Here is a 27,223-nt window from a genome sequence, read left to right as displayed (position 1 = left end):
GAGAAAAGTAGGGCAAAGGCAACCACCTCACTCCTCTGTCATAGTTGGAAATGCAGCAGCAGCATCTCTGAATGGAGACCCCAGAGAAGTCCATGTATCTTGAAGCCACAGGGCCAGGCAGACCAGCTGGGTGCTTGGTGCTCCACCAGGGATCACCCTCTGACCTCTTCTGCTCTTTGCCATGCAATCACCTTTCAGTCTCTTTAGCCCTTTTGCCCACTACATTCTATCCAGACAAAAAAAAGCCCAAAATCTGCTAAATCAACTGTATTGACCTACAGACAACTATAGCTGAGGTGTCAATGAAACTCAAAACTGTTTACAACAAATGTCAACATAGACTGATGGAGGCGTTTGTCCTTCCACACAGCATGATGATCACAGTCAGTGAGCAAAGGCCAAGATTAAAAATTAAGGTAAAATGGGGGAGGAAAAAAATATTGGTTGAACCTTTATTTAGTTACAATATAGATTTTTTTTTCTAAAAATGTACAAGTACCTCTTCCGTTAAGTTCTTTTTGTGAACAAGAACAAAAGGGGAAGGTTGTCTTATTTTGAAGCAGTGCTGTGTTCTTGAAGATTATGCCTGCAAAATTTTTTTAATTTCTTTTCCAAGGGGTGGGAACAAAAAATAAAGAAAGGAAAAACAATCTTCTTAGATCCAGAGGTGGGGGCGGTGGGGTCAGAGCATGTTAGGAGTTCAGAATCCATCCACCCAAACACCCAGGCCCCTCTCTGCCAGCGTACGGTTCACTGAAATCACCTGGAAGAAGAGAAACATTCAGATTATTGTTGCTAGATCAATAAAGCTCGAGGAAACACGAAAAACACTATTAGTGTAGAAACACTTCTTTTGTGAATAAACTTAAATGTCCTAGAATGAATGAGGTTGGAGGCAAGAAAGTTTAGGGGAAATCTAAAAACTACAATGAGGGGGAACAAAAAAGCGAATAAAAACAAAATCAGTGCGGAGAGGAATCTGGTGGCGAGGAGGGGGACTTGACCACTGTTAAAGCTATCCAAAGCCTAAGCAGGGACGTGCAAGACTTGAATACTGAACTTGAGCAGCAAATAATGGACTTCAGGAATGACATTAAGCAGGAATTCAATAATTTCAAGACTGAGATAAATCAAAAGTTACAATGAGTCTGTTGTCTGAGAGAATAAAGCATAATGGACCTAGAAGGAAGATTGCGCTGTAACACGCATGGACGGCATTTAAGGAAGGCACAGAAGGAAGCTCAATGCTAATTAGAGCCTGACCAATACGTTTTTTGGGGGGCCAATAACGATATCAGGGAATAAAAATAATACCGATACCCATATATTGGCAGATATTCTTATATATACAGAATTATATTGGTCTGGGACACACTTTCCACCCCTGCGAAATACACGTCCTACAAAGATAACAAAGTAACAGCCAGATGTGAACCCAACAAAATGACTCTTGATTATTTTAGCTGGAGATTAAGTCTAAGAGGAGAGACCGACATCTCTCTCTCTCTGCCACATTGCCATCTACCAACCATAGATAATGGTTCTCAATTCACTAAGGATGCAATTATGTGTGTAAAACTGTAGCTTATTATACTGTATTGTGCGGTCAAATTAAGTGTTGTGTCTGTGCAACTATTAGCGGTATTGGAAATTATGTTGCGATAGTAAGTAGTTAGGAATACTACATAACTGTTTGAATGATGTTCTGAAATATGATTGCTGTTAAACCATGTGTTCCCGTAATGATTTTGTAAACACTATGTTATGGCCATAGTGGTGTTTGAGGGTATGGAAATTTTGTGCCCACAGCTTAAATTAAATTCACTAGAGTCAGGAAATATGATTTAAAAGTTTCAGACAAAGGAATAGAGTTTTCAGCACGAAATGCTTTCTTCCATCCCAAACTCCTCCTGTTTTGGCCAGTTGGTGAAAAGAGCCTCACCAACCTCCGTCCCTTAGGCTGGTCCTCACCTTGAGTTCAAGTAACATCATTTTAGTTATCTTAGTCTTTTTGGATGTCTTTAAGTTTCTTTTTCCTTCTCCTAAACTCGGGACATTTTTCTAAGCAAGTCTTTGAGCCTTGACTATTTCTATTTGACTTTCTATATTGTCGTACCACACAGCCTCGCAGTTTTATTACTACTTTTTTTTTGGCAGCCTAACTTTGAAAGACTGGCTTTTAGTCGTTTGAGAGAGCTTCGCGAAATAAAAGGCTGCAAGACAGACTCCGAGCTGGCCTTCTTGGTGGCTCTGGCTCGCTACGTCTTGTGTTGTTGCACTTGCTTGATGTTTGGCTGTGTTAGCAAAGTTGTGAAGTCTAATTCTTTGGCTCGACAATGTAAGCAATGATTGGGATCATAAATTACTTTTCAAGACTTGACACTTGAGTCCATTGATCTCGTTTTCCTTACACCTGGTTTGATGTTATGAAGCAATTAAACTTGTGGACCCAGTTAAAAAGAAAATGGGTTGCATATGATACAGAATTTAAACCAAATTGTATGGACGAATGGAGTTATCACTGCCTACTGTAAACTAATGGATAAGAGCACAGCTTTCAGACACTAAGAAAAATACAATTTGGAACAGCATGACCTTTTCAGATATTCAGGAAAAATCTAGGAAATACAGAACCTATTGGAATAAACAAATTAACTGTACAGGCATACACTGGAGGTTCCAAATCAGTCATTTCAAAACTTTACCAAGTAGAGGAACTACTGCAAACTATATCAAGGAGAGATAGGAAAAATAATTAAATGATAAAATATCCAGTCAACAATGGAAAAACGTGTGAAACATTTTTTTCTACATTTTGTTCTGCGAATTGTCCTGAATTCTGTTGGAAGAATCTTAAATACTAATAAAATTACTAATACACTGAAAACATATAAAGTATTGATGTTGGAGAGAGTGTGGGGATAATGAGGCAAACCACCACATTTTTTGGATCTGCCTGAACAACTTGTTTGGGAAAATATTTGGGGAATCATGCAGCATATTATTGGGTTGCAGAATAAGGAATGTGGCTGGTGGTTTGCCCCACTCATCCTCACTCACACTTAAAATTTCTTTTACCTATCTTTAACTATATGCTCTGCCAATCATGGATGACTATATACCAATGATGTGGAGTTGTATAAAGACCCCCTGTCCATTATTCTAAATATAGAATGTTTATCTGGACGCCGTGCCTGGCTATGTTGTTGTTCTGTGTTATTGTTAGACATAAAAAAAGATCTAATAAAATCCAAGTGTCAAAAAAAAAATAAATTCAACATTTCCAGATGTTTCACATTGAAAGCCTACCAGGAAATGTAGAAATTGTCCTTTGAGGTTTTTCATATGAAATATCAGTGCAGGAAGTGTTTAATTGAAGTGTTAATTTAATTAATTGACAGCAGCTTAACACCAAATGGAAAATTATAAGTGGTACGGAGCATTGTATTATGAAGGTAATTTTGCAAACTAGGTGTATCCAAGCACCGTACCTCATCTCCTACCATGTTCCACAGGTGGACCAGTGGGAGGCCTGTGTTGTTATCGTAGTTTGAGACCTTTACAGAAAAAGAGAGACAAATGGCCAGTTAGTTATAGTTGACTTTACACTGAACACTCTGGGGGCTTTCACATCAGGGACCTGGGCCCGCATCAGAGTACACTTGACCCCAAAGTCCAGTTCGTTTGATTAGTGTGAACACTGTGTACCATACCCGGTTTGCTGATTTGTGTCCGGGTCCACTCTAAGAGGTGGTCTCGAGTACGGTTCTTGTGTACTCGGGTATGGTTCGTTATGGAGGATTACCGCCACCAACTGCTAGAGAGTGTGGATCAAGTGTACTTTGGTACGGAACAATGTGAAAGCTGTCCGGCGGGGAAGTGGAGAGGGAGGGCAATTGTACTCGGGCATGGTAGGAATCAATCATACCTAATGTGAAAACGCCCTCTGTTTAGTGGGAAAGCTCTTACCTGTGCAAGCAACGCCACTCCTCTGGTCATCTCTTCCAATGCTGATGTTGCCTCCGGTGAAAAACGATCCTCTCCTGATGACAAGACATTTTAAATAATCGTTCCAGCCACACAATATCTGCAGCTTTCAGAGAGCAAAATTTGGACTTGATTTTTAAGACCAATTCTGAAGGAAAAATAAACATCAAATATCGTTGGTGTGCCTGACGTGCAAAGCACAATTACTCATACGTATTGTGCTTATTATTCTGTCTTCTTCCAGTTGCTCCCAGTCCCACAATTTTCACTCTACATACAAAATTTTATCATCAAGCGTTGGAAAAAATGTTTTGCTCACAGCCATGTAGATTTGGAATCAAACGGACTTTTGGCTAAATTAGCTTCCAAATGACAGGTGTACCAGCAAGCTCCCCATAGGGTCTCATTATAACTGAAAAGCCATAATAGCTAGAGCATTCATTCTTTCTGCAGTGGAAAGCTAAGGCTTTTGTCTTCAGCATCATCACGTTGTATGCTTGTGATGACATCATTATGTTAAATTACGTGCGGTGCAAAACGTGGTGACGACGCACAGTTGCGCCCTATACAGTCTATGCTGCCGCTAGAGGAGAGAAGCAGAGAAGCAGGTTGATAGGAATGTCAGAGAGAGATTGAGAGAAATAATCAGAGTCAGTAGTTATCAGTTAACCTGATAGGAGTTTTTAACCTTCAACAGCTCCTCGCTGCTGAAAGAGCATGTCAACATACAGTGCTAAGTATTAGTAAGTGTGATGAGTGAGTGATTTCCCTGCTTTTTTGCATGTGAATGAGAGATGGTTCACATCAGCTTGTGAACCACTTCGTCCACTCTGAGTGGGACGCAGAAGTGGTCAACAGACTGACAAACTAGTTCTGCCGTTGTCAAATTGGTCTTGGATGCTAAGCTGCAAGTTTTAAAGTTATGTTAACACAAAAAAATTTGTACCTGGAAGTGGTGCGATGTTGTCAAGCAATACTTCAGCACCTTGAAACGGAAGCGTAACAAAATCAGACCTGGAAAATAAAAAGAGCAATCTGTTAAAGAAAATAGAAGTAAATATACCTCATACAGTACACTCCTATTCGGTCTGCCTTTACCAGCTTGTCACAGCTTATCACAACCACTAGCTACTTCTCTCGACAAACAAAGCTTACTTGATTTTTCAACAGTTTTAGCTGGTAAGATGATGTCCAGGTAAGGGTTGGATTTTTAACTTAAACTTTTAACCTGATGGAAGTAGAAGAAAGGTCAGGGTGTCACTGACGAAAATAGATTAATCCCCTGGGAACAATGAATATCCACTGTTACTGTATAATATGGATTGAGTATCATAATGGTACAGTATATAGCCTCAAACCAAAAAAAGCATTTGGTATATAGAAATTCGCATTGACTTACGAAATTCCAAAATGAAAGTTATACTTAAGCTCATACTTTTTCAGTAATTCAGTGTGAAAGTGTGTTAGTAAACTGTAAAACTGTGTACGTATGTCACTGCTCCATATTCATTTTGTGGAAATAAACTATAATATACTAAAATTTCAAGTCTGACAAAGCACAGTGTTGCTCTCTTTCCCTCTCACTGCTTTTTGGACAGATCATACAGTAATATAGATTTCACAGCAGAGCAAGAGCTTGAGGCACAGAGTGTGAGGGAGAGGGCACGTCAAGCATAGCTCCACAGCCAGCTGCCAGAGGGAAAAGGAAGACAATGCAGAATGGGAACATATTGGGGCTGTACTGTGAGGATGGGAGCAGTGAGAAGCACATAGCTAGGGAACACCAGGCAAAAAGATCATGCTTTTCAGTTTTTAATGGGTCCAGCTCTCAGTTTCTGAAAGGCTGCCAGCACTATAATGGGTCGGATACAAAATTCAGGAGGAAACCAAGAGGAGCAATTTTGTAGAAACCAACAACGCCCTCTTTAAAATTATTTTTTCATGTGCTATGTGTCATGTGTTTTTGTACAGTACTTGGCGAAGCCCGACCCCCAGAAACACTCTGCTCTTCTTAACTCATTTGTGGTCTGATAAACTAAGTTAATCAAATTCAGTGTCCCATATCGCCATTTTAAAAGCTAAGTTACTGTGGCTGCCATATGACGTCGAGCACACCGGCAAGAGGATGAGGCGGTGTGGGCTGTGCTCAGGGCTCAGAGGCTTCTCCCTGCCCCTATGTAGGCTTCTGGAAAGTCAGCCAGTGAGAAGATGGTAGGCTTTTTTTTTGGGGGGGGGGGCTTAAAGAGACAGGGGCTAAAACTGAGTGGCTGCATGAATGGCCAATGTAAGAGAAATCAGGACTTTTTTTAAACTGAATCATGCAAAGCTACTCTAGTGGTGTCCCAGAATAAAAATATAGAGCTGGAAATTACAACAACAATAATAATAATAACAATATGTTAATGTTATAAGTGAGCAATATTACAATATTTGTGATAGTGATTTATTTTACACAATAACAAAAAAAAAACCCAAATGTATTCAAATATGGCATTGTTCCTTTCGATGACACTGTTTTGATACAGTGAGACTTCTGACACCCACCTTATTTGACGTAGTGAGTCGATTTTAACTCTGTCATAGCCTCCATAATCAACATATCGAATTTCCACTTCGTTTGTTTCTTTATAGAAGGTGATGACCTGAGCTCTCCACCAGGCTCCTTCCACTGCTGGTGCTGCACAGATCACACCAACTGGAGACAGACAAGAGACAGATATTAAAGCTGCAAGTAGCAGTTCGATCATCTCGGAAAAATACTGCTGACTTTAATACAAGTATAAATATTTTTGAAATTATAAAAAGTAGAACTTCATATTTAACAGCAATTCATGTGCAAGAAAAAACAAAAATACCCCTGTGATGATGGCACCTGCGCAATTGATTTAAATGTCTGTTACTCTCCTACACTCACATGCATCTTAGTTTTCTCTATTGTTCATTTTGTCTGCATTTAATACACTTTGACCTTTCGACCTTATGCACATCACATTGTACATACATCAGCAAATGCATATATGATGACACACAGCTTTTGTTTCATATGTCATATTCATAGTTTATTTAATATTTTTGAAAAAGTACATTTATTTTGTGTGCAAATTTTGTTCTAACTTCTTTCTTTAGTTAAGTTTGATTTAAGTCTAATTTCTATTTCTTTTGAGTTACCATTGCTGGTTGCGACTGCTGGGGGGACATCTTGTCAGGTCTGAGCAAAAGATGCACCCCCATAAAATAAAACTGTTAAATACTGGGAATGGCCAGACTGTACCAAGTGCTCACCGCATCATACAGGTATTAGGATTTCTAATTTAGAGATTTTGTACATTTCTATACTTTGTAATGTATGATACTTTTGCTTTAGTAAATTGTTAAAATATTTACACTGAATATTGTGTCTGTTACCCCTTTTGTGGCTAAAATGGTCTGATCAGCAATTATATTCCTCTTTGTGGTTAGTTTGTTAGATTATGATAATTTAACAAACTGAACAGACCAAACTGACCCGAGTTTAATTCTGTTTAGCTTACCCAGAACTTTTGTTGCATATTTTAAGTGAATAAAACCAAAAATCCACCTGTGACCTGCCAGCTCAGCCTCTCTCAACCCCACAGACTCTCTCCAATCACTTGTACTTTTTGTCTTCCTTAGATATTTCAGATGCATCTCCATCTCAATTCTCCCACACTGACTCAGACAGCACTAATACAGAAATCAGGCCCTGGTGGACACGAACTGTTCATGAGGTCTGTGCGTGTGTGACCCTCTTAAACTTTCCAAAACAACACCAGTGTCCAGTACTTGCAGGGATTGTGCAGATTCCACTGCTGGCTGAATACCTTCACCGAACAGAATACCCTACAATTGATGTAGGTGCTGCCTGTGCTTCTTCTTGGCAGTTGTTATGGTTATGAGTGCCATAACAATGAGCTAAACTGGGAATGGCAATATTGCGATCTTTCATTCCGTCTCATGATGGTGTCATCCTGGAGACTGTTGTGCTGAGGATACACCAGCCGATATTGTCACGTTCTTTCCAACCTTTGAGGCTCTTGCCTTCCAGGCCTAGAATATGGTTCCCTTTATTTTGATCCTTCCTAATGTTTCTTTCATTGTTCCCTTTGAGTATTTCGTATTGCTTTTGTCAGCCTGAGGAGAGTGTCATTGATCCCTGTCTAATAGGGTATACAGTAAAGCCCTTTAACATCAGGTATGCTTACCTGGTGTCGGATCCAATGACAAAAACATGTCATCTTTGTTTTATAAATCAAACCTAACTTGTATAGACGTTAAGTTGGTCTTTAGGAAATTGGCTTGTTATTTGTGAAAAACACAAATATACGAATGATCTAAACAATGTATTTATATATATTTTGAAAAGGTGGTACACTTAACACATAATTATTGATTCTTACCAATCTCTGGTGCCAACATCAACAAATAAAAATGGATATGATTCAACTTTTGGTAAACTATGGTGTTGGTGAGATTTCAATTGCAAAGGAAACAAAAGGGGGGAGGGGGGTTATGTCAGTTTTTTTTTCAGGGTGGTATAGCCTCTGGGACAATATTTAGACCATCAGGAGACACTCGAATATAAGTTCCGCAAATACAACAGTGGAGCAATTTAACTTTTTTTCTAATTTTCACAACTGCTGAAAAAAAAATCTAAACCCATTGATATATTTTTGTAAATTCCCCTCCCCAACCAAAGATTCATATGCCCATCAATGCAACTGGTGGATTTTTGAGGATGTTGAAGATGCAGTTGCCTATGCTGCCAATGGAATCAAAAAGGTTAAAAAGACAAAGAATGACTAAAATTGTAGAAACATTTATCAGTATGCATTGACTTTAGCCCCACGGTGTGACTGAGGTTACCTTCAGCAGGTGAGGGCAAGGTAGGGGTGCCCGGCTGGGAGTAGCAGAGGAACATCTGTTGGTCAAGGCTTCGCAGAGCGTGATAGGTGGGATGGGTGTGCTGCTGGACAAAGACGTGACCGGCTGACACAATGTTCACCACTATCACTTCAACTGTCACTCCACTGGGGAGCAGAAGCTGAGAAGATAAATGACACATAAGGAACTGTTACTCTTCCACTAAATGGCTTCCATGGTCTAGTTTGCCTTCCCTATAGCTAAAACCACACTTCATCCACAAAAAAACAGCATCCTCAATTATTAATCAAAATCGCAACATGGCCATGTGCAATATCCAAATTCTACGAGCTGCAATTTTTTGAGAAAGGTAAAATTTGTCACAATATACCATTAAAATGAAGTATTGTGGTGATACAGAGATGCTCAAGCCTACAAATCATATTCTCCAGACGTAAGGAAACAGGCTTCTTTGGTACAGACCGCAGCAAAAAATCATTGTATATTCTCATAGCAATATGATTTTTTTTTTGCATATCATTCAGCCTTAGCTGAATGTAGATGAAAATAAGTGCTGCTGTATTCACTTTGCAGTCTTGTATAGTCCTTTCTAAAATGAAAATAAATGTGCAGTGTGTCTGATGAGCCTTCTAACTGGATTTCTTGGTTTGTATTTTATGCGGTGAGCACTAGGGTTGGGTATCATTTCAATTATATCGATTCTGATTCTGCGAATTGAATCCAGTTCTTATAGATTCTTATTCTGATTCCTATATTTTTCAGCTGTTTCTGATATGCTATGACACAGAAAAATATCAAGGAAGCCTAAAATTGATGGATATTGCCGTGAATAACCAAATATCAATAACGCATTTAGCATACCTAAACGGAGGAGACTCAACCATAGCAAAAGGACGTAACCCCTTCACCAAAAATCATCCACTTTCTCCATACTTATCTTCTCCTTCATGAATCTTATTGAATCCACGGTTCTTGAAAATTTGGAATCTGTTCCAACTCAGAACCGGTGCTTGATACCCAACCCTCATCAGCATACTCATCTGCAAATGTTGCATTTCGCAGTTGTTTCGGTGACTTTGGTTTTTTGTTTTAGTTTTGTTGTTTAGTTCTCTGCAGATGCCTGAGGTGTCAGAAAGAGGCAAAACAGAATGAAAGATCTGACAATGGATTTTTTGGCCTCGAAGCTTAATGAATTCTGGTATTTTACCAACCTGGAACTGAATCCATACGACTGAATGCGCTTAAGGCCTTCCAGTCTCCTAAATTGCTGTGATACTACCACATAACCAGGACTAATATGAAAGTTGAGGAAGTTATTTAAATGGTAAATGATCTCACTTATATAGCGCTTTTCAACCTTCACGGTTCCCAAAGCGCTTTACAGCTAAGTCTCATTCACCCATTCACACACACACCGAGCTGCCATGCAAGGTGCTGGTCTCCATCGGGAGCAACTTAGGATTCAGTGTCTTGCTCAAGGACACTTCGACATGACGGGGGTCATGACGGGGATGCGACAGTGCTAACCACTGCGCCACCTGCCGCCCTCAAGCTATTCCACATCCCACTAAATAAACTCCAACTAGCACCAAATTGTAAAAAATCCATAACAACCATGAATCAAAAATGAAGCTATAATCTTAGTCATGAAGCCTGGCCCTCGCCTTTGGGTTGACATATACTGGAAAGTGTGAAAATGCAGGAATTTAAGGTATTATCAGCCTTGCTAGTCTTGTATTATATTGTAGCAGCTAAAAAGCAACTCTCAAAATAAATAATTGCGGAGAGCAGCCAGAGAGCCCATTCTTACCCAGGAAGTCATGGGAAGTGATGGCAATGTGAGTGGGGGTGGCGGAGGTGCATATAGGTTGGTCAAGTCCAGATCTTTAAACTTCTTCCCAATCAAGGACAGGGCTTTGTCAACCTGCTGCTGCATACCTAGAAAAAAAATCAAACACAAGTCAAAGTTTTAGGGGGTCCAAAACAACATAGATCTAAAAAGAGGAGTTTCTCTGAAATGCCCAGACTTACCCTCTATGTGACAGATCTGGAACTCCTGTGTATAAGGCAGGGTGGAGATGTAGATCTTTGAGCCAGAGTTCTGCTTCAGGAAACTCACGTATCTCCCCTGCTTCCCTATTAACCGTCCTACAAGATGCTGGTAGAGGAAGACGGGCCGAAGAGACAACATTGATAAATACACATACACATGCATATTGACTGTCAGAATGATACACCATGGTGGGACAGGAAAATGCACAGCAGAGCCAGACCCTGAACTGCTAGCCTCTGACCTCATGGCAGCTGCAGCTATCAATACAACCCAACTAGAGGTTAGCTTGCTAGTATAGATGTTTTTTTGCTTTTTGTGTGCATTTTGCCTTTAATTGATAGTGACAGATGAGAGAGACCAGAAAGGTGAGAGAGAGGGGATGACATGCAGCAAAGGGCCCGGGCCTGAATCCAACTCAGGCCGCAGTGGTAAGGACTCAGCCTTTTCTGTTTGCTTGCTTACTAGTTAGTCAGGTGCCTGAAATCCCACTGGTTCCTACTAAAAAACAGCTCACAAATATTGCCTCACCAATGGTTAAAACTATAAACCAGCACAAAAATGACAATTACCAACATAGCCACTGTGTTCTGAATAGACGCATTACAAACTAATAAAAAGTAACATATGCATTTTTGGAGCATAAAACAGCAAACTTAAACTACTCAGTCCAGCACTAGGCAAGTGGTGTCTTCACGTTAAGTTCAGTTGCCAACTTGTTTATTAATTTTCCAGCAATGTATTTCACAATTGACCCCATTATATTCCCCTTTCAATATAACCAATTCAATCCTGTCCCTGACAACAGTCATGTCACTCATGCTTATCACATCTGTTTGCTATGCTAGCGAGGTAGCTAGCCAGCACTAATTTGTCAGTACAGTCAGTAACATTAAGCATCAAAGCATCTCTTCCCTTCCCATTGCAGTGGTGTTTTAAGTCTGTTGAGTGACTTTACGTTACGTTGTTTCCTAGTTGGTGAGATGCAATACTGTGTATATAAACGTCCCCATATTTTACTCTCCTGTGACAATGTCACTCATGCTTATCATAATAATTTGCTACGTTAGCTAGCTAATCATGTAGCTACTTTCATACCTTGTCAGTTGAGTGGAAGCTAATACTCACAGTTTGATGTGCTCTTCAAACCGAACAATTCAAGCCATTACATATATAAGATAGTCTGGTTTTTCCACCTGATATGGTGAAAGTTTCCTGTTCATCTCTTGACTCGGCAGTAGCGAACCATGAGTTAATGTGTGTGCCCATTATACATTAACAGCATAATATTGCTCAAGATGAAATGTTTTGATAAGCAAGAGGGGAAAAAAAAGAGTTTCTGATTGGAGTTCAATCCATTGAAATATAGGTTTGGAACGAAGCTGTAGAATGAATCTACGGAAGAGTATAGGCATAAGATAATTTTTTTATTTTACATTGAGAATAAAGTCGAAATTATGATTATGTTCACAAGTCAAAATATCTGTAGGCCGTCAGGAAATGCTAAATTGTGCATGTGACCGAATCAACCTATAAGTAAAATTACTCAAAGCAACCTATTCTATTATGTTCACGCCAACACTTGTATTGATTTATTCTTTCGACTTTAATCTTGAAATGCAAGTCTGTAAGTCTAGTTACATGTCTGTGAATTTCCCCAACTTTTGAACCTGAATTTATGTATGAAGAGTGAAAATTGTGGAAGTTAGAGCAAGTTCAAGATACATTTACATCTTCAAGATACATCTATACATCCCTAACCCTAACCCATTAAAGTCCCAAGTCTTGTGACTTCATTGAATTTTTCTATGTTAAACCATAGCAAAGGGATGTAACCCCTTCACCACAAATCTTGTCACTGCTTGGTGATATTCATCCACTCCTTACTCATGTAAGCTATGAGGTGCTCTCAGGAATCTGGGTCCCTTGTAGTGGGCCGTTATACAGTGTATATGTTTGGGGCTTTTATTGTGAAGGGTGAGACAACAGAGCCTTCATGTTGTTATTTTATAATATTCCTAGTATAGGTGCCCCTCATAACCCTTAGCTACACCAATATTCCCCTTCATGGCTACAGTGAAAGGAGTTTCTGTACTAGAGGGGGTTCTACATCTAAGAAAATATATATTAGAATAATTTGTAGACATGATTCGTTTACCTTCTATATAAAAAGGTGAATGTCTGTATTTTGTAGAGCATGAAACGTTGCTCATGTTAACGTTAGCTGTATTCTGGGGCGACTGCAACACATCGAACACAGTGCATTCCTTCAGATTCATGCCATGTTGAAGTAAATGCTTCATCATATTGTCACACTGATAAGGTATGGTTTTACTTCTTGTATCAGTTGTCCTGACTCACCTTTGGCACCTCAATTTCCCAGATGATGAGCTCAGAGTTTGAGGAGGCAGCGTGGTTGCTCAGGATTTCCCCAGCACCCATAGTGCAGCCACTGTCCCCTGAGTCCATACTGTTCACGTCAGAGCCTGGACACACAAACACGCAAAAAATCATCGTCACTTTTAACAGCAGTATTTACAGTAACACGTTTGTTTCAGTGGTTATCCTGAGCAATTTGTTGATATGCAGCCCAGGGTGCCTGGTGTATTATTTAACAGAAATCATCATTTTAGTTGAGAGATACTCAAAAGAACAGCACCTACACTGTATTTGACATCACATGCAACTTGGTCAAATTAGCAGAAAATCATTTTTTTGTGCATTTCTGCCTCGAGTCACTGGTTGCTATAGTTATTGCAGCCTCCTGGGGGAGAGGAGAGGTGAGGGGCAGTGAGGCGAGACACACACGCACTCTGTCCACAGGCAGACAACAGCTTAAACAGGTCAGGTGAGGCGCACCTCTCAAATTGTGGCTTATTACTCAAAGGCCGTAATCACCATAGACTATATATAAAGATGGACGACATGACAGCTCTCCAAAAGTGAAGCCAAAACACCTCGATCGCCCCCTGGTGGCTGGCTGCAGTATAGGTCATAAATGTACACAAGTACGCAAGTCATACACTTTCCCCAAAGATGGTTCCTGTCATTTTAGGTGGATATTATGACGATTATATACATATTATATATCAAGTGTTAATTTTTCTGAAAACTTTAGTTTTAATTAGTTATTTGATGCTATACAAAGGGGGTGAAATGCCATGATTGACTGTCATGTGCTAGCAATTAGGTCGGGCAGATGTATGGGCGGGGCCTCAATACCGTGGGACCACTCGCCAATCTCTACTGCGCAGACTGACTTGACGTCACCGGTGCAAGACGGCAGAGGCTGTATCCGGGATATTTTGGCTTCATTTTTGTATAGTGATTGGGTGAAGTCAGGAAACGTTCTTTAACCATTACAGTATAAAGAGGATTAGTGGGTGACATCAGGTCATGTGGCACACTAAGAAGTAGAATAGACACATCACCATTATAAACTCAGGAAAGGACTGAAAAAAAATAATGAAACAAACTAAAAATGTACAGAATAATGAGTCAAAATAATAAAGAGTAAGAACAACAATAGTGTGAATGCTGTTGAATCAGCCTGTGTATGTGTGTGAGAGAGACAAACTGCACTAATTAGCCCATTTCTTTCAGCTGTGCGTCCCTAGCTGCAATTGAAGGTTAATTTACCATGCTGTGTGACTCAGTTTATTTCATAGAGATTAAGCTGAGGTAAACCTCTAAAACCCCTACTTATAACTTCAAGACCGTAATTCCTATCGCCTATTCGCCTGCTGAATGTACTGTGAAATTTGTGTGTGTAGTGTCAAAAATGTGAGAATTAGCAGGTAAGAAAAGTCCCCTTTTCTGCTTCTATGGAGTTAAATGCAGGCCAATGGTGTGACTTGAACAAAAACATTTTTAAGTGAAAACCTAAAAGTTTTGAACTTGAACTTTGAAAAATACAACAATGTATTCAAAATAAATAGGTGTAGTAAAAGTTTTCAGTTTAAACAATTTTGATTCAATTCTGTAATTATTTTGGATATATCATTTGTTATTTTTCTCATTCCCATCTATATTGATTGAAAAACATTATTTATTAGGGTTTAGATCTTTTTTCCACTTTCTGATCCCCCCCCCCCACTTTCTGATCCAATTTTTTTCAGTTTCAGACTTTTGGCTCTATCTGGCTTGGGGAACGTGGTATCAACTGAGAGGGGTGTGGGATCGTTAGTGACACCATAAGGCTGCATTCAGACCAAATCCAACGGTTGCGTCGATTAATGCAAGGTTGTGCGGCGGTGTGGGAGTGACACTACATGGCTCATTTGTGTGATGTTATGTTGTGAACTTTTCTGAACCTAATTCATAGTTTACCAACTGCCTCTAAACAACAAAAGAGAAGAAAAAGAGGAACTTTAACCTGTGTCCGGGCTGCTAGTATGCTGGCCCATGCGAGTGATCGTCTGTCCACATCAAGAGATCACGAGCAACTAGCATGCCGGTAAAAGGTAAACAAGATTCTTCTTCTCGTGGGCGTCTTCTGGTCTGCTTATAGAGCAGGTCTAGACCGTAAGAAAGTCTAGAGTACTTCTCGCAGGGCAGTTCCCTGAGGTAACTTGATGATGGCGCTCATATATATATATATATATATATATATATATAAAAGAATTAAAAAAAAAATATCACTTCATCGTTGCATCCCATAAAACATCTGTGTGAAATGTTGTCATAATTACTGCATTAATTAAGTTATGACCAAAAACTTGTTTGTCAAGGTCATTTTGAGGTCACAGTGACCTTTAAGTCAAAGTGTTACCTTTTCAGTTGCGGACCAACTGTGAAATATGGTCAACAATTCTTGAGTTATGGCCAAAAACGTGTTTTGTGAGGTTACAGTGACCTTGACCTTTGACCACCAAATTCTAATCAGTCCAATTGAGTCCAAGTAGGGTTGGGAGATATGACAATATATACTGTGCAACAGTAGAAATGTATGTGTATATATACATATAGATACATGATATAGGTCAGCAATGGGTTTATGAGGCCAGTAAGGATGCTTCTCGAGTCCTGACTTGAACCGTCAGTTAAGGACTCAGACTTGATGTGTGATATTCGCTCTTCTCGGTGAGAGGAAGGTGGGTTACTTTTAATCATTAACCCATGTTTGCATAATTTAGTTAACTCCATGTGGGCTTTAGGCTGCTAGCATACATAACATACCTGAGGTGGATGGGGCAATGAAGGATGGACTATGAGCTAGACGGTTGAAAACTGTGCATTTCTCCGCCTGTATGTGATGAACTTTCACTAGACGTTTCCAAAGATTGCTCATGTTTCTGCCCTTATGTGCAACAGACTTCCAGTACTTGTTACAACAAGCATTGTCAGCATTGACTCATGTAACTGCACTTTTTGTTCACGTTTAGTTCTCAGACATTGTCGCTAAGAGGGTTTTCTCTATATGTGTGTGTGTGTGTGTGTGTGTGTGTGTGTGTGTGTGTGTGTGTGTGTGTGTGTCTCGCCCCTCGCAAATATGACCAGCCCCAAGGGAGAGAGAGAGAGAGACAAATGTCTAAATCTTATAGCAAATTAGAAATGGGAGTTGTTGAGATAAAAAGGTGCAAGATAACGTTATGTAGCCCAAAAAGAAATAGAATATATATTTTCTTAATTTCTCCAATACTGACAGCAGAACCGATAATGTCTGAGCCTTTCAATACCACAGTCTTTCATAATTCAGTCCTGGGCCCCATTTAATACCACGTTTCGGTACCCATCCCTACAGATTTATGTCTCACCTCCGGACTGGTCCGTCTCCACCTCACATGTCCCATGAGCTCCATTCCTCAGGCCCATTCCATTGAGCCTCTTTATCTCACAAACAGCATCCACCGAGTTTTCTTCAGTTACAGCCAAAACCGTTGCCTCTGTGGCAGTCTCAACCAGTGACTGAGGCTGTATGTCTTCTCTTGCGGACAAGTCTGTAACCTGGATCACATCCATTTGGTTATCAAACATGCTGTTCTGGAGGTCCTCGCTGCCAATGCCATCCTCAGAGTGGCATGTACTGCAAGCTGAGTCCTCAGTCAGTGCGACTGCTTCATCACCTTTCAGTTTCATGTTTATCAAATGGGTACTTTGTGTTGCTTGGTGCGATGGTGTTGGCCAATGGCCTCTCTGTGCATTGTTTGTCTGATGAACCCTGTGACTGACCTCAACAGGCTCCCATACTGGAGCCAAGGAGCATCCATTAGGCATCCCTTGCTCTTCTTTCTCCGTTGCCTTCCTAGACTCACAGCCTATCTGAGAGGGGCTTATCAGTAGATGATGCTGCTGCTGTGTTGGTGTTATTGGCTCCTGTTGGGAGCATAGTCTGCCACTACCCAGTGGTGTGCTGCTACTGCAGCTGGGCTCGCTGTTGTCGGTGACCTGGCAGCTGGTGATACCAAGGACCTCCTGGGTGGCTGCCGAGATGACCTCAGTTATGAGTCCAGCTGCCAGGAGCTCCAGATCCTGCTCCTCTCTACTGTCACTGTGTACCTGGATGTCTTCTGGAGTCACTGATGTGGTGATGGAATACTGGATCGTGGTCAGCGCTGTGGAAGCCGGGGCCAGGGAGGTAGGTGTGCTGGTTAGAATGTGTTGGTGGAAATCCTGCGCTGAAGGGGGTGTCTCTAGAGCTTCGACCTCTGATGGCATCACTCTCTGCACTTTGATTGGGGTGACTGCACAAACAACCATCTCATCTTGTGTATCAACAGTGCTGCTGTGCTTTGCAACTTCCCCCTCTGGCTCAGGTCTCTCTGCATCAGAAAAGTGTACAGTTGTGGGAGAGCTGGTGATTTTGGTAGACTGGCAGGGCAAGATGATCTCTTCTACTGTGGCTTCTGGAGCAGAGGCCAGATCTTTGACAAGGTGTTTCTCCAGCTCTTTCACCTGCCCAGGGTGGTCTTTCGATGACACTTGCAGGCAGTCTTTTTTGCCAGGGGATAGAGTCAAGACTGATTGTTTCTGGACTTCTTCTCGTTGCTGTGAAGGTGCTGCTTCAGTGTCCTTGACAAGGACAAGGGAAATAATGTCAGGTTCTGTTCTCTGGTTACTGAGCTTTGGAGGTCTTTCTGTGTCATTCGTGGGGGAAACAGTGCCTTTCTCAACCAAACCGTTGCTACCCTCTGCTGGAGATGTTCTAAGGCCCATAGCAGTTATAGACCCCTCTTGGCTGTCATGGCTGATGAGCCGCTCTTTCTTCCGTGAGATGTACCACCACCAGCCGATCAATGCAAGGACTCCGGGCAGAGTGTAGGGCACAACAGAGCGAAACCTCAGCGGCATTTCCTCAAGACACTAACAGCTACACCTGAAAGTTACAAAGACACACAGATTAGTAGAGAGACATTTTATATTCATTTATAGCAAATCTGGGAAAATGTATCTGGAGCTGCCTGTTGATTGCAAGTTGATTTAAGGATTAAGCTTCATTTTACCCTTTAATTTTGTCTTTCACTCAAGTCCACTTGTAACCATGTGACCCCAAGAAAGACTAAGCAGGTATGATACCAGTAGATAAATCAAATCTTCTGAAATCCTCTTGAAAATATAATAAACGCATTCCATTTGTACATTCACATGACAACTTGCAAACTCTGTAATTACTGAGGTCATGAACTTTTTACAAAAGGGGGTTATGCCACGCACAAGACTGAGAAAGTCTTTGATGGGCTCCTAAAAACAATAGGATACTTGACAGTAGGGATGTTCTGACTGTTTCTTTGTCTCCCATCTCATTCCAAAACCTTTAATTTTTAATATTTGCCAATATCATATTGGATCTAGATTATTTCTCTACATAATACAGCTACACAGTATACAAAAAATGTTGTCCACCTGGCCTCTCCGGGTCATGAAAACCGGATCTGACCCAAAGAGGAACTTTCCCCAAACACCCCGTCCTTAGGTTACATCTAGGTCATAAAACAGACCTCAAGACTGGATGCTAATGAAGTTAAGTGACAATTGGCCAATTTACGACAGGACCAGTTTGAAAACTGCAAATACTAACCCACATTCCAGGACAGACGCAGAAGAACAAAGAAAGTGACTTTGCATTGTAAAATGTAATGTACACTAATTGATATGTGATGTTTAATTCCCTCCATAGGAAGGATGTAAAGCTTTGGGTAAACATGCTGATTTTGATGCTGGTAAAATAGAAGTTGAACTAACTACTTGAACTAAGAACTTGTTACACATATCTACTAATACAGATGAGTTAAGATGGGATGTGTGGTCTCTTTATTTAGCTAATGAAACAGGAAATGTAAATATGCATTTATATAAACGATGAATTGATCATAGCTTGTAATGAATGAAAATCTAAGTTAAAATGCCAAATCCCCCAGAGTTCCGATGTGTCTGCTAGAACACTTCTTCTACATGGCCCCTCCTCTTTTCAGAGATAAGGAACCAACATGTGTTGACTTAAGTTGCTATTACATTTGGTTAAAGTTCACAACATAACGTCACACAAATGGGTCACATAGTGTCACTCGCACACAACCCTGCGTTAAAAGCCCTGCCAAGAGTAGGCGGTGCACTACCCTGCCTAAAGGATATTTACACGAGGCACTGTAGGAATAAGGCTAGGAGAATCATTAAGAATCCCAACCAACCAGATAACGGCCTTTTCTCCCTGCTGCAACCAGGAAGAAGGTATTGGATACACCAGGCCAGCATTCAGAGGCTCTCAGGCTCTCACTCAGAAGAGCTTCTACCCTCGGGCCACTAAGATCCTAAATTAAGTCACTGCCTAATGTTGCATTCACATGGATTCAGGCAGACGGACAACACCTTCTGGACGGCAGAAGAAAAACAAACAGTCCAATGGAATGGCAGGACGGCAAAACAAAACATGCATGACGATATGTTGCTGTGGTGATGATGTTTTGTTTACAAAGAATGGGAGCAAGTGGGAGTGAACTTTTCAGTGCTATATGAGCAATATGTTTATGATTAAATTCTTTATTAGAGCACAAAGTTCTTCATAGAATTAGCCTCTTAATTTTACTCTGAAGGAGCACCAGATTGATGCATTTAAACTTCAAAATGTTCCTACGGGGGAGCAAGCCCCCGGACCCCTCTAGAGGGTTCAAAGTTCACCCACCCGTTTCACAAAATACTATGGGAAACACTGAGCATTGCATTGAAACGACAAATAACGTTGGCTGAAAGAAGCATTGAGAAATCGTCAGTTATTGGATAATGGTAAAATATTGTGTTGTGTATCCCAGCTTGAGATAGGTGACCAATTACAGTTAACATTTAGTCACTGTTATTTTTGGTCAAAGCTACTGTATTCATCAGTTCTTCTTAGTTGTACATTGAAGGCTGCTCAGACTTCCAAGTACTGAAGCAGTGTTTCCCATACATAGACTCTACTTGGGTGGCCCGCCCAGGTAGATGAAGTCCGAATAACATTTTCTTTTCCCCCGATCAAGACACGCAATTGTCATTTAATAATGCACACAGACCAGCGGACTTAAGTCCCGCGGAACACTACAGCGTGAGTTTTACCCGGGATGTTTTGGCAGCGCACCAGTTGATGTCTATTAGCTGTAGCAACCTTTTCCCAGTTAGTTACAGCTAAAATGGACAATGGTTTGTGTCAAACTGTATACCGACAAACCAGACTGGAAGGCGACTCCTTCTCCCCACAGCGTTCAGGAAGCCTCTCACCGCAGATTCAGACCATGTCAAAGTAATAACTAATGCTACAGGAGTGTTAATCACTGCAGATATGTGACCGTACACTGTCATAGGGATTAAGTGCTTGAGTCCCGCTACATTGTGCCTTCACATGTGCATGTTAGTCAGTCCGTTGTGCCTGCATGTATAAACCAGCACAAGGTACAGTTGTTCAGGAATTAACAGGTCAGAGTCTTGGATGGAGCATTACTGACATTTGTTTTATTACTATTTTAATTAATATGCCACTATTTGAGTGCATTAACTGTTAAAGTAAGAATTATGGCCAATAAGCCACTGTTGAATGTTTAACGTTACATTTTTCAAAATAAATGACGTGGCATTTTTTTCCCACGCTGTACAGACAAACAAACAAACCGTGACCCCAAAACCAAGGTACACACTGAACTGTGAATTTTGTGTACCATTACACACCTACTATTGGATGCCTAAAAAGAATGCCTTGTCGTATTTAATGTGTTAATGTTAACGTTACTATGGGTAATGGTTGGACTATGGGTAGTTTATTACCGACCCCACCCATCACAAAGCCGCGCCGTCACACGCCACACCATCCACCACCACCAGCACAAGTAAATTCTCTAAAACACTGGAATGTCAGCTCACAAAAAGCTCCAAAAATCAAACAAGCATGGACACAGTGACAAGGATAATTTGTTTTATTACAAAAGGTTGCTGTTAGATGTCGGAGCATTCTTGAACGCACCAACAGGAAGAATTTTGAAAACTCACTGCCTGTTGCTACATGGCCAAATGTTGATCGCTAAGGAAACGCATTAGCAATATAGATATATAAGCTATAAAAGGGCAAGCTACATTTATGATATCAAATTTTATGACAACTGAAATCCCATACGACATGCACTTTAATATTTCATTAACAGTTTAACTGCTGCCCCTCCTAAATGAGGTTCATATTTGATCAATACTTGATTACGCATTAAAGATACATGCTTTTCCTTGTTTCATTTAAACAATTGACCTGGGCTATTTACAGCACAACCCAATTGAAATAGGTAGGCTAATTTATCACAAATCTAAGAATTAAGTAGATTTCTGGAATCAAATGTAAATTGTCTTCACTCAAATTGCTGCTCTGCCTTTCATTATTCAACAAGTGCAAAACACAATAATAACAACAATATTACAAATTTGACAGGCTTTACAGAGGATATAAATTTGGTTGCAGGGCATTTAAAAACAAAGCCAAAAAAGGGACGTGGCCTACAAATGTCCACGGATTGTCCCTGAGCTCCAAGAATATAATCATATCTATGTGATAAAGGGTGAGTCGTATGTGCAGAATGTTCACTGTAACACCTCACTGATAAGTCGACAGTTCAGTTTTGCAAAGGATAATATGACAAGAATGGCCTAAGCTGAATCAGCCATGGCCTGGTGAGATGAAGAGCTGCAAACAACAGCCTCTTAACACCATGGTAAGCAACACCTTTAATCATCAAATCAACAATTTAAATCTTTCTAATCTGGGTACCAAACCTAATACAGAAAGGTAATAATGAGCCTGTATACATGCGTCTATGAAATGGTGGCCCACATAACATTCACCTTGGACAAGGTTAAAAGAGAAGTTACAAGGAGTCAACCATACAAGTCAGACTGGTGTTCATTGTTGGTTTTCTAGGCCTTAAAGTCAAGATTCAGACTGTTACCCTGGAGTTCAGACAAGGGATTGGACAGGCTGTATATACATGTTACAAACCCTATAATGTGTGAGCACAGGTAACCTAAGCAGTCTTAGTATACTGTCACTTGCTTGATTTCTACAGTCCTTTGTGTACGTACTAAATGTTATACATTTTGCAATTTCCCCATACTTCAGCATATGTATGTGCCTCATCGCACAAAAGGGTGTGTGATTTAAGGTTATCACCAATAAGGAGAATCACTGTTAAATATGGTTAGTAGTTAGTTTAGTTAATATGACATCTAAACAACCCAGAAGACTGTAAGACCTGTGAAACCCAACTTTTTTATAATTAGCTCACACTAGGGCTGCACAATTAATCAAATATTAAAAAGGAGGTATTATGCTCATTTCCAGCTCTATATCTTTATTTTTGACTTTTGACTGCATGACAGCAATAGTAACTTCGCTTGGAAAATAGAGATATGGGGCACTGAATTTGATGAACTAACTGTTTATCAGACCACAAATGAGACAAGAAGTAGGTTGGAAAAACGATAGATGCTGCTGGAGCTGAGTCTTTCTGGGGACTGGGCCTCACTGATTACTGTACAAAAACACACAACTTTATTCACCGATTTTGGTGAAACTCGATCATCCAATCCTCATCCAGCGTCAACTCAGACACCCATAACAGCGACGCTGTACAGCACGTCACTGTAAGAAGTTTTGGTATTTTTTTATTCATATTTTGCTTCCAGGAGATGCACTTTGAATAAGGTCCAGTCTTACTTTGTTGCAAAGATTTGTACATTAGCAGGAATGTAGCATAACATGGAAGTGCGCAGCCCCACCCGCCCCCATCACCCTGTGTGACTCTCCAGTGGACACTGTGGAGTCCTTCCGTTTCCTGGACTCCATCATCAGCCAGGACCTCCAGTGGGAGCTGAACATCAGCTCCCTCATCAAGAAAGCCCAACAGAGGATGTACTTCCTGAGGCAGCTGAGGAAGTTTAACCTGCCACAAACAATGCTGGTTCACTTCTACACTGCCATCATACAGTCCATCCTCACCTCCTCCATCACCGTGTGGTACGCTGCTGCCTCCACCAAGGACAGACGCAGACTGCAGCGTATCATCCGCTCTGCAGAGAGGGTGATCGGCTGCAACCTCCCATCTCTTCAGGACCTGTACTCCTCCAGGACCCTGAGGAGAGCAGGGAAGATCGCTGCCGACCCCTCACACCCCGGACACCATCTGTTCGACCCCCTCCCCTCTGGCAGGAGGCTGCGGTCCATCAGGACCAAAACCTCCCGCCACAAATACAGTTTCTTCCCCTCTGCAGTCAACCTGACGAACTTACATTGACCCCCCCCCCCAAACACAAACACTACTTATACGTTATATTAACGTACATCACCCCTGTCCCCCCTGCGTTACATTAACGCACCCACCCCCTACTGGACACTTTACTTTATTCTGGTCACTGCACTGTTGTTATTTATCTTATCTTATTTTAATTTTTATTTTAGCTTTTATATTCTACTTATTTGTTATCAAAACAATAGCACCTTCAGACCACGGCAAATTCCTTGTAATGTATGTTACTTGGCAATAAACAGTTTCTGATTCTGATTCTGAAGTGAAAGCAGTGTTCTGTTTATTTGAATGTGAAAGTGCAATAAAAAATATTTTGTCCCTAAAATCAATTAATAAACGTGTTAAATAATCATGATCTCAATATTGATCAAAATAATCGTGTTTATTATTTTGGCCATAATCGTGCAGCCCTAGTTCACACTGTTCGCCGGAAACCCAATTCTTAAAAAGGTGACACTTTATAACCATTAACACAAATATAGGAATTGCAGGCCGAATTATAGAGTGGCCCTCGTTCCAGCACAATTGTCGTAACATTTCACTTGAGACTTTATGGAGTCTGTGTCTGGCGATAACGCATCAGTAACGTTACGCTGTCTGATTTTGCATGCGGTCTGGCCAAAAGATGGGACGGAACGTACAGGGGTTTCACTGCTGCAGTCAAGTTTTAACTTAACTAGCGTTAATGTTAGCTACAACAAAAGGCTAATTCGTCAATGTAGCTGACAGAGAACCAAAGCCCAACCAAAATCTTATAGTTGCCGTTTACAATTCTATGACACGATGAGAGGTTGCATCTTGGCTTACCGGGTTGTCTACTGTACACGAGGGTCATACTGCTAATTCCAGCTACGTGCTAAAAATAACTTCAACGGGACTATGCGTGGCTCATAATACATAATCCCACTGGCGTTTTCTCGTGCCGTGTGTAGCTCAATATCAGCTACAAAAAACGTCGTTTACGATCAACCCATCACAACACAGGCCGGCTAATGGAATTAGCTAGCTAGCAAGTACAAAGACCACAACGTGAAACAGCACTTAGAATCATGTTTAATTTCCCTTGCAGGGAGGTCATTTAGGGAAGGCTACGTTATGCTCATCAGAAGGAGTCATGACTTTTTCCTCCCAATTCACACGAGTCTCTTTATTTTTGCATGCCTCAATAAACCATCACTGCTGCAAAATTGTGTAAAACCAAGTAAAGCCAAAACTGGTGGGCGGTAAGATATCAAGAAATTACAACAATTTATAGATATTTTAACGTAATGTGACGCTAGGTGCCTCGTTTGAATGCCGAATGTATCAGACAACACTTAACATCCACAGAAGAGCTTATGTCCAGTACTAAAATGTACAACGCTTTGCCAGTAAGATGTGTTAGCTGAGAGATATATAAAGGGAGTTTAGCGTAACATTGAATGTACTGTATGAAATCCGGTAGCAGAGGTGGTTGTGACCTAGAGCTAACGTTACACCACTTCGAATAAAGCATGGCTGGTTAGGAGGCCGCAGTGCAGGATACAAAGTATTAAGTGCATAGGTTATAATGCTAAAACGTCTATGAACATAAACGCAAATTAAAATGTCAAGACAGCTACTCGCACATTCCCTCCACTGCATTATCGTTGGACCAAAGACCATGACCGTGGGTTGGTAACAATCATTAAAGCCTCGTGTTTTAGGCCACTTGAGAATTTCATTACACCGACTGACCATCGCTTTAGGCCACAACTTAAAAGGTAATGCATTACAAAGCTTTAAACGCAACCAAATGCACCAATGAGAGCTTGTGCCAGACTGACGCAGGGTTAAAGGACATTTTAAGCCAAAGAGTGCTTCTGTCCTGCATGGGCCTCAGACCTTCACGTTAGCCTGCTAGCCAGTCTGGCGAAAATGATAGCCAACTGCATTCTTAATGCTGACAACCTAAATAATTTTCAAGTATTCAAGACACACGACCCTGTTGTTAGTTAGTGCACAGAGACCACAAGAGAGAAGGAATTAGGGTAATCTAAATTACACAACAGGGAAAGAAGCTAGCTAGAGTGTGCTGACTGTTAAGTTAGAGAAATATGAGAAGGCTAGTAGTTCAATGACATGAGATTACGGCACTCAGTCGGTGACACAGTAAACTGTAGACAGTTTGCAGAGATGCGTGGAAATGTCAGTGCATTGTTTTTTATACACTGTGCGTGTCCACTGTGAGCGGATTTGAATAAAATCACGCTGTGTGATCATGGCACAGATGACTGTCGCCTTGCATGGTCTTTCCCCTTAGTTGCTAAATGCACTCTTTCCTCTCCAGAGTTTTTAGTTTACTTACAGTACTTTCGGTTCCTCGGTACCGCCACGATGAGAGTAATACTGGTAATGTGAGATTTCTCAAACGTCTCCCTGTGGAAAGTCAGTCTCTCCTCCCCACGTGTTGACCGACTAGCACCAGTCTAAAAAAAAAAAAAAAAAAGAAAAAAAAAAAAAAAAACACAGACTAAACAGCTGGTCAAATCTCGCGATGCTCCGACTGTTAAATCGTCTGTAATCTCGCGTCAACTGAGAATGCTGTAGTCACCTATTTCTGATATACCTTTTTTTTTAATTGAAAAGTATAAGTATGGCAAGTACACATACATCATCAATACTACTATTGATGATTTAGAAAACGGAGCACACAATGTAAACAGAACTATTACCTAACAAAGGACAAAAAATAAAATAAAGAAAACAACAACAACAAGGGGTCTCTTCTAATAACTTGAAGGCATCGATAATGTTCAGTTGTTTTTTTCTTGCTGTTTTTTTTTTCATACACTCCAGATATTTGTAGTACAGTGCTAGTCTTTTCATAAAAAACACCAATAAGGGTTGTGTCTTGATACATTTACATTTATGGATAAAGTATTTACCTAAAATAATTAAGGTATTCAACAGAAATTCATTTTTTTCATCCTCCATTATAATTCCAAACGTAATATAATTTCTGGTCAAATGGGACAGAGAAACGATTTTTGATTCTAACCAATCATACATCTCACAAAAGAAAGTATTGCTATAAAGACAGAAGAAAAATAAGTGATGCGTAGTTTCTGTTTCTTTTTCACAGAATATACAGTTATTGTGATCAAAGTTGAACCTTTGTCTAAGGAGTTCTCCTGAAGGATATATATCATTAAATACTCTTTTGCTTTTGAAGTTAATGTGTAATTTCTTTAAGGTAAGTTGACAAAAGGTATGAGAAGCTGAGTTCCTGCTGAATTGCATAGGATATAAAACGTTTGTAAAGAGACTACGGACAACTTTGTTTGACAGACTCTTCAATCATGTCCATCAATCATCAGTGAAGGGGGATTAGGGGAGGCAACCATATGAGGTAGTGTGTTTTTAGCCATCAAAATAAAAGAAGTTGATATACTTTTAATAACCTTATCATATTGTTTACGATTGCACTGACCTATTTCTTTTCGGGTAAGTTAAGGGAAACGTAACTTGCAGTGCTAAGCAACCTATCCTCCGTTTTTTGCACCTCTTACCCACCCAA

At 40.5% G+C, this 27,223-nt stretch overlaps 1 protein-coding gene across 1 annotated transcript; it reads right to left on the bottom strand.

Annotated features, from left to right (window-relative positions):
• Positions 1-438: 438 nt before the first annotated feature.
• On the bottom strand, positions 439-26,121 carry LOC139285503 (A-kinase anchor protein 1, mitochondrial-like). Its single transcript, XM_070906070.1, has 11 exons — positions 26,012-26,121; positions 16,693-18,251; positions 13,298-13,422; positions 10,918-11,044; positions 10,697-10,824; positions 8,869-9,046; positions 6,532-6,682; positions 4,934-5,001; positions 3,970-4,043; positions 3,492-3,557; positions 439-763 (listed from the first exon to the last, which is right to left on the bottom strand). The coding sequence occupies exons 2-11, from the start codon at positions 18,224-18,226 to the stop codon at positions 701-703; spliced, it is 2,514 nt and encodes an 837-aa protein (XP_070762171.1). The 5' UTR covers positions 18,227-18,251; positions 26,012-26,121; the 3' UTR covers positions 439-700.
• Between the last annotated feature and the right edge of the window lie 1,102 nt (positions 26,122-27,223).

The sequence above is a fragment of the Enoplosus armatus genome, chromosome 5 (genome assembly GCF_043641665.1).
Source record: "Enoplosus armatus isolate fEnoArm2 chromosome 5, fEnoArm2.hap1, whole genome shotgun sequence".
NCBI lineage: Eukaryota > Metazoa > Chordata > Actinopteri > Centrarchiformes > Enoplosidae > Enoplosus > Enoplosus armatus.
Note: the sequence above shows the minus strand (reverse complement) of the source record. Positions and strands in the feature narration are given on the sequence as shown.